Source organism: Geospiza fortis, unplaced genomic scaffold, assembly GCF_000277835.1.
Source record: "Geospiza fortis unplaced genomic scaffold, GeoFor_1.0 scaffold69, whole genome shotgun sequence".
NCBI lineage: Eukaryota > Metazoa > Chordata > Aves > Passeriformes > Thraupidae > Geospiza > Geospiza fortis.
In genome coordinates this window covers 425,187-433,713 of record NW_005054555.1, presented here as the reverse complement: position 1 = coordinate 433,713, position 8,527 = coordinate 425,187, and the positions used below count along the sequence as shown (strand labels likewise).

The window sequence follows — 8,527 nt, the reverse complement described above, 5'->3', positions numbered from 1 at the left end:
AGAGTGGGACAGGGACATCAGAGCTTTGGAATGAAGGGCAGCAGAACAAGCTGGGAGCTCTGCTCACACATTCCCTCTTTCCTCAGCAAGGATGGGAATGGGAAAGGAGCTTTGGAGAGCCCCAAATCCCTTGGGATTTGGTGTTGTGCTGGCCAGAGTGATGGACAAACAATGCACCACAAATTCCACCTGGAACTTGGGATTCATGCTTTTGTAGGAAATATATTTAATTAAAACAAGCATTTAAAAAAAACCCTATTAACATTTAAAAAGTAAACCAACCAAATCCTAACAGAACTCAAACTCAAACTGCTCCTCAGTGCAAAGTGTTGGCATTACCCCAAAGAAATGTATTTGACACATTATTTATACACACTTGTGACAGTTTTTTTACACTTTGGCTGTTTTCCTGCTGCAAATTAGGCTCTGAATCCCTGAGTTTTCAGCTGAGAAGAAGACAAAACAAAGACTGAACCCCAAAAATGATGAAATCAGGCACATCTTACGTGACCCCAGGGTGCAGGTTGTATTTTTTCTTCCCAAAGCGGGTCTGCTGAGCGAAGAAATCGTAACGTTCTGACTTCTTCCACATGTAATAAAAAGCCACACACTCCCCCACCGAGCGGGTCCGCACCTGCAGCACACACAGGCAAGCCTGGGTCAGGTTTTGGTCCAAAAAATTCCAGCATTTCTAGCAAAATGAGTGAAATTCCAAGTCAAAGCTGCTTGGAAGAGGGGAAATTCTTGGGGTAAAATTTCAAAATCGAGAGGGAAGTTCGGGGTGTTTGTAAAAATATTGGAGAGAAGGAAAGGAAGGGAAGGGAAGGGAAGGGAAGGGAAGGGAAGGGAAGGGAAGGGAAGGGAAGGGAAGGGAAGGGAAGGGAAGGAAAAAGGAAAAAGGAAAAAGGAAAAATTGATTCCAAGGGTGGGCAGAGTCAGGCTCCAGGGAAGCAGCCCTTCCCACAGGATTTTTGCAGGATTTCTGCAATTCCAGTTACAAATTCTGGACTTTGAGAAACCAATTTGGATGTAAATATTGGGGAAAAAATGAGGAGGAAAAAATTCCTGCCTGGATCCATCCCTGGAAGGGTCCAAGGCTAGGTTGGAGCAAGCTGGGATACTGGAAATGTCCCTGCCCATGGGATTTTTTAAGCCACTTCCAACCCAAACCATTCCAGGATTCTGATTCAACAGCAAAAATGAAATAATTTTGTCCATTTCTTTATGAAGGACAAAATTAATTCATAATTACTTTGTTTTAAAATGTAAAAAGTGAGAATTGCACTTAAAGTTTACCTTATTTGCCTGAATCACGTGGAAATCCTTGCCATAGACTTTCAGCCCTTGCTCAAAGTTCCTGCATTCCTCTTCTGTCCAAACAGACAATTCTTCTACAGGAAAATCAAAAATAAAAGCAATAAAGAAAATAGTTAATTAAAAAGCCACTAAAAGGCAACTGAAGTGACAGAAATGTAATGTTATAGCTTGTCAAATAAAAGGTTAATTTGCTCCTTTATTTAGGATTATTTCATTTAATGTATTAGGGTTTTAAATGCTACACTTTTTAAAATAAAAAATTTGTTTGCTCCTTTATTTAAAATTAGTTTAGTTTATGTATGAGGGTTTTAATGCTGCACTTCGTAAAAAAAAATTAATTTTCTCCTTTATTTAGAATGAACTCATTTTATGGAGGCTTTGTAATGTTATACTTTGTAAAATAAAAGGTTAATTTGCTCCTTTATTTAGGATTATTTAATTTTATGCATTAGGGTTTTAAATGCTACACTTTTTAAAATAAAAAATTTGTTTGCTCCTTTATTTAAAATTAGTTTAGTTTATGTATGAGGGTTTTAATGCTGCACTTCGTAAAAAAAAATTAATTTTCTCCTTTATTTAGAATGAACTCATTTGATGCATCAGGGTTTTAAGTATCACATTTTGTAAAATGAAAGGTTTGTTTGCTCCTTTATTTAAGAATATTTTATTTTACATATCTGGGTTTTTAATGCTACACTCTGTAAAATAATAAAATAATTTACTCCTTTATTTAGAATTATTTCATTTCACATATTAGGGTTTTTAACCTTATACTTTGCAAAATAAAAGGTTAATTTGCTTCTTTATTTAAAACGAATTCATGTTATGTAGAAGGATTTGTAATGTTATACTTTGTAAAAGAAAAGGTTAATTTGCTCCTTTATTTAGGATTATTTAATTTTATGTATTAGGGTTTTAAATGCTATAATTTTTTAAATAAAAATTTTGTTTGCTCCTTTATTTAAAATCAGTTTAGTTTGTGTATCAGAGTTTTAATGCTACACTCTGTAAAATAAAAAAGTAATTTTCTCCTTTATTTTGAGTTAACTCATTTATAATATTTAATGTTATACTTCATAAATTAAAAGATTTATTTGCTTCTTTATTGAGAATTATTTAATTTTATGTATAAGGGTTTTAAATGCTACACTCTGTAAGATAAAAAAATCATTCACTCCTCTATTTAGAATTATTTCATTTTATGTATCAGGGTTTTTAATGCTACACTCTGTAAAATAAAATTTTAATTTGCTCCTTTATTTAAAATTAATTCATTTTTTGTATCAGGTTTTAAATATTATCTTTTGTAAAATAAAAGTTAATTTGCTCCTTTATTTAAGATTATTTTATGTATCAGGGTTTTTAATACTACACTCTGTAAAATAAAAAATTAATTTGCTCCTTTATTTAGAATTAACTCATTTTATGTATCAAGGTTTGTAATGTTATACTTTGTAAAAGAAAGGGTTTATTTGCTCCTTTATTGAGAATTATTTCATTTTATCTAGCGGGGTGTGTAATGTTATACTTTGTAAAATAAAAATTAATTTCCTTCTCTATTAGAATTAATTCATCTTATGTAGCAGGATTTGTAATGTTTTATTTTGTAAAATAAAAGTTAATTTGCTCCTTTATTGAGAATTATTTCATTTTATCTAGCGGGGTGTGTAATGTTATACTTTGTAAAATAAAAGGTTTATTTGCTCCTTTATTTATGATTATTTCATTTAACATATCAGGGTTTTTAATGCTGCACTCTGTAAAATAAAAAATTAATTTCCTCCTTTATTTAAAATTATTTCATTTTATGTAGCAGGGTTTGTAATGTTATACTTTGTAAAATAAAAATTAATTTTCTTCTTTATTTAGAATTAATTCATCTTATGTAGCAGGGTTTGTAATGTTATTTTTGTAAAATAAAAGGTTTATTTGCTCCTTAATTTAGAATTAATTCATGTCTCATGTTTGTTGCATTCACTTTGATGACTGAAAGGTCTAGAAGAGCACAATTAAATACCTAAAAAATGCCCAGTTGGGTTGTCAAGAAGTAATTTTCAATTTGAAGCTGGGGCTGAAATCCCAGATATTTGTATCAAATATGGCCAGGAAGGGAATTTCCACATGTGCTAATTCCAGTCTCCCAGAGAACAATGAGAGATGCATTTAAATGAAGATTAAACCAACCTTCTGGGCCTGCTGGCAGCAAATCTGGGTGGGAAATAAATGGGAATTTAGGAATGGAAACTCCTTTTGAGGGCACGCTCACCTCTGGCTGCTTTGACATTAAACCTCAGCCTCCGTAAGGACTCCTCCGTGTCAAAATTGCACTTCACCAGCTCATAGAGGGCCTGCAGGGAGCAAAACACACATTTACCACTGCAGAGCCACCCAAACCCTGCTGGGCCACAGCAGCACGCCCAGAAATCCCTGACACCTCTTCAGATTAAAAATAAACCCTTGGAATCAACACGGTGTAATTTAAGATGTATTTACTGTGTTTACATTTCCAAATCTCGATTTACAGAACCAAGAAAATGCCCAAGCAGAGCACTGCAACTTTTTCATCCACTACACGCATTTGTAAAATTAATGTTTGGGGTTTTTTTGGGTATGAAGAAAAAAATTAAGCGTGCATTCATAGAGAATTTAATCATTGAAAAAATCTGTATCGGAGAGAATTAATTCATACAGATTTATATTTATATAAAAATATTTTATTTCTTTTCTATGATATATTTATTTTACATAAAGCAACATTAAGCCCAAGTTAACAGTTTAATATTCTCTGAGAGGTAAAATCCTCATCACATTTCTATTTCCACAAGGAACAATGAAACTGTTTCAAGCCCAATTTTACCTCTTGGAAGTAAAATGAGATAAAAAGATTATTAATTCTAGAAAATAAATTGCATTTTTTTTTTTTTTATACCTGCTCATTGTCTTTAATGTGGGAGCCCTCAGGAATTGCATCCAGGCCCTTCTCCTCTCCCGTGCGCCTCGAGGCCTCGTTGAGGAATTCTATGACTTTATCCTCTGGTAGAAAGTCAGGATTCCAGAGCAGCTGGTCATCATTTTCATACACTGGATAAACCCCAGGGAGAGCACAAGAAAATCAAATCATTATAATTAAATGAAATAATTAGAAAGGTGATCATGGGAGCACCATTAATCTGGAAATCAGTAAAACCTCATGGATGTAGAGATTCAAATGACTTGGGGTTTGGACTTTGCCTTCAAATGCTGGCATGATCTGGGTTCTGGATTATAAAACTCATCCTGCAACTCCAAAATTTCCATCTCCACCTTTTCCAGGGCTTTCACAGGAGTTTGAGAGCAAGGAAGCCACAGTAAACTAAATTTAATGGAGAAATGTGGGCCGAGTGAGACATCCCCTGATTATTTTGGAAGAGTTTTATTTTGGAAGAGTTTTATTTTGGAAGAGCCAAGCTTTGGACTGCAGCAAAATAAGGTGAAATTCTGGCTATTAAAGTAGGAAAATATCCAGACCTTGTCTGTGGGCTCCAACAACCTGAGGAAGAGCAGCAAGGAAGGAATTTGAGCACAGATTCCAAAAGGAATGCTTGGGAAAGCACAGCCAGCACAGAGAGGGACGTGTGGGGGACCTCAGGGGGTTCAGAGATCAATCTCTACTCGGAAAAAGTAATTTCTAATGTAAATAAATACAAATAAACCCCCAAAGGTGGTAAAGAAAATGATTAAATGTGTTGCAAAGAAAGCAGCTTCACTTCACCCAGGACACACTTTGGGAACAGCTCCCAGGAGTTTTCTGGGTTTTGTTCCAGAGGTTCCCACTCAGCTGATGTTTGGCTGCTCATTCAAGAAAAATAAAGAGTTCTAGGAACCCTCAGAGAATCCTGGAATGGTTTGGGTTGGAAGGGACCTTTAAAACCATCCAGTTGCATGGATTCCCCTGGGAGGAGGGAGTGCCACGGTGCCAGGGTGCTCCAAGCCCTGTCCAGCCTGGCCTGGGATCCCCAGGGATCCAGGGGAATCCAAACCTCCCTGGGCATTGAGATAACTGGGCAGAAATTTGGGTTCTGGGAGGGCTCCAGGCTTTGTGGTGGTTATTTAAAAACTAAATTCTACAAAGCTACAAAGAAATCCATTCTCATTGACCTGCAGTGTGAGCAAATTCTTAGGAACAGGCTGAATGAGCAGGAAAATTTCCTTTTTCTGCTCCCAGCTGGGTTTAAACTGGATCTGCCTTTCCTGACAGCATCCAGCCACAGCCTCTGCTTGGGATGAGGGGAAAAATTGCTGGGAAAAAAATCCACAAGAGCAGAATTTCTTCTTCCTGATTGAAGAGGTACAAAATGTGAAAAGCAAAGCTGCTGGTACCATTTTGCCCTTTTCACTGTGATAACCCAGTTCCAGCAGTGCAATTTCTCCATTAGCTGTTTGATTTCACATAAAAGAAATCCGTAAGTGAAGAGGTTGCAGCTTGTGTGGATCACTAAACCAGAATCCAAGGGTTCAAGAGGCACCAGGCCAAGAATAAAATCCTTCTTTTCCTCTTCTTCCAGCTCTGCTGAAGCACAGGATGGGCTCTAATTTGATGACGGTGGCTCTAATTGTCACTCATTTATTAAGACACATGACATCAATCCAGTCTTTTCTTTCTCCTAATCAGACATTGACCCCAAGCAGCAATAAATGGTCAAATCTCACCTTTTTCATTCTCTTTGTATTTGCAGGTGCCAGCTGGAATTTCAGCTTGGAACATAGAGCCCACCATGATTTCCTGATTGGAATAAAAAGAAGAAGTGAAGCCACCCTGAGATTTTTTGTTAGGAAACAGGAGCATGACCACATCTTTTTTCCTCCCCTCTTGAAACTTTCATTGTTTAAAATCTAAAAACACAATTAACAGGTTCAAATTTGAAGGCAGCTATATGGAAATGGATTTTTGACTGCTTGGGGAGGATTTAAAGACTTCTCATTACCAAAACTCTCCTATTTATGGGGAAAATCTGCAGAGGATTTAGTAACAGATTAATTAATTATTCATGAAATGTGGGCTGAATATTTACCTTTTTCCAGTCTTCTGAGGGAATATAATCTTCATCTTCTTCAGATTCCTCCTCTATTTCACTATCTGCAAGAAATTTCACAGACATTTGAGCCCAGAGGAGCAGGGCTGGCAGAGCCCAGCAGCCCCAGCCCTGCTCCCTCCTTCCCTCCTTATCTCAGGGACACTTTTGGGACAACACTCATGGCCCAGCAGTGACAAGATTAAAAAATGACCCACCCAGATTTGGATTAAGATACGAGCCAGGCTCTGAGAAACTGAGACATAAATAAAAACACCCCTAAATTTTGTTACTAAATTCACATTTCTTTTCCCTCGGCTTTGAAGGATCCCCATCCAAGTTTATTCGGAATTTGTGGGAATATTTTTGTGGGTTTCAAGCCCTTTTCCATCAGCTCCTGGCTTAGTTGCTGCTGGTTTTTTTCAGGGAATTTCAGGCAGATCTCAGCAGAAGGTGAGAGAAATCTGGGAGTGTTTCCTCTGGGAATTTAGGAGCCTGGGGTGCCCAGCAGCACTTCCAGGAGATTATTTGGGATAAGGACTGGCAGGAATGTTAAGCTCTTTATGGTACAGGCCAGCTGCCTTTCCCAAGGTGCTGGTTTCTGTACAGGATGGGATACAGCAGCACTAAAATTATCTATACATTAAATGACATTTTATAGACAGCTGAAAGCTGTAGAAACCCCCAAACCTAATGCAATACACTTGAATTAAGTTAATTCTGTGCTTAAAAATAGGAATTTATTGAAGATATTTGCAATCCTCTGCACAGCTACACACTTGGCAATTGTTCATTTAGATTTAAAGGTTCCCTGGCAATTTTGGATTTAAATAAACCACAAATTAATAATTGCATTTCTAACTAATAATTATCAAGTGTAAGGTATGGTAAGGAATCTTATTTGTTCAAACACAGAACAGAAGGAATTCAAAGAGCAATAGCCACTTTTATTGAAGAAAGATGAAATATCTGCTGTCCCAAGCAGCCCAAAGGGGTCAGATCCCATCAGGGGAGATTCCAGGGAAATCAGAGTTCAGGATGCAAAATCCACTTGCAAACAAAATAAGAATGAAAATGATCAGCTCAGTGCTGGCAACAGAATCAAAACTGGAATTCTTGAAGCAAATCTTCTTCTTTGTGACCTCCCCCTTCCACTATTTCAAGGTTAACAATTCTTGGCCTTTCCAGATTTTACTGCTTTTCTGTTTCTGAGGAAATCTGTGTTTTATTTGCAGGAAATTTCAGTCGATTCTTCCCTTCAGGTGGACTCTGAGCTCCTTCGGATGAGGACAGAGCCCAGGCTTTGGCAAATAACCAGAGCACACCAATTCATTTTAACCTGTAAAATGTCAAATTTCAATTTCAATTTTTCAATTTCCCCAAATCTCCTCCTTTCTTGTAAAATCAGAGATGATTTCCTGTCCTTCCACAGAGCCAGCAGAGCAGCTTCAGCCCTCAGCTAAAACCAGGACTTTCCTCCTTTGTTTTGAGCATGATTCTCATCCACAGCAGCGCTATGAAGAGGAAAACTCAATATTTTTAGGGCTCAAAATGCATTTCTGGCACAGAATACTGGGATTTGGGGGCTGATTAAACTGGACTTACTGGTATCAAAATATTTACAGCGCCGAGGGCGAATGATCTCCTGGGGGTCTTGGGAAGCCACAGATGGGGCTGGGTCATCGTTGGAGGACTGGGTCTCATCTTCCTGCCCTGAGGAGTCCTTGATGGTCTCCTCCTGCCACAAAAGCAAATCAAAATCAATGACAGCAAAAATCAGCAGCACCTCACTTATCCTTGGCAGTGAAAAATCTGATTTTTAATCAGATTTTTAAATATTCTTGCCAGGATTGTAAATAGATTAATCCCAAATCTCCTTTATTTGTGGCTTGTCCTGGCTGAGCCACCACAAATGTAAATTTTTTAATGTGTGAACACATTCTGAGGTTGTTTTTTAAGTAGATAAAACTTAAATCTTTGCTTTTTTTAATTCACATGGTTTTTATTGAATTTCATTTCAATGAAATTTTAATTTGATCTCCAAAGCCCTTTCTTATTAATTTGCAAAAAAAGGGGAGCGATTTAGATGGAAATGGTACCTGCCATAAAAATCCATGTGAATTGAGTGGTTCAGCCCCACAGGAAGAACAGGCTTGGCT

At 37.1% G+C, this 8,527-nt stretch overlaps 1 protein-coding gene across 1 annotated transcript in view; it reads right to left on the bottom strand.

Moving 5' to 3' along the window:
* Positions 1–8,527, bottom strand: part of MIER1 (MIER1 transcriptional regulator) — a 22,571-nt gene that overhangs the window by 5,265 nt on the left and 8,779 nt on the right. The window contains exons 4-10 of the mRNA XM_031064070.1: positions 7,974–8,106; positions 6,369–6,433; positions 6,007–6,079; positions 4,247–4,398; positions 3,584–3,665; positions 1,297–1,391; positions 507–634 (exon numbers count right to left, since the gene is read on the bottom strand). Coding sequence (XP_030919930.1) covers positions 507–634; positions 1,297–1,391; positions 3,584–3,665; positions 4,247–4,398; positions 6,007–6,079; positions 6,369–6,433; positions 7,974–8,106 — 728 coding nt within the window. The remainder of the gene's footprint in view (positions 1–506; positions 635–1,296; positions 1,392–3,583; positions 3,666–4,246; positions 4,399–6,006; positions 6,080–6,368; positions 6,434–7,973; positions 8,107–8,527) is intronic.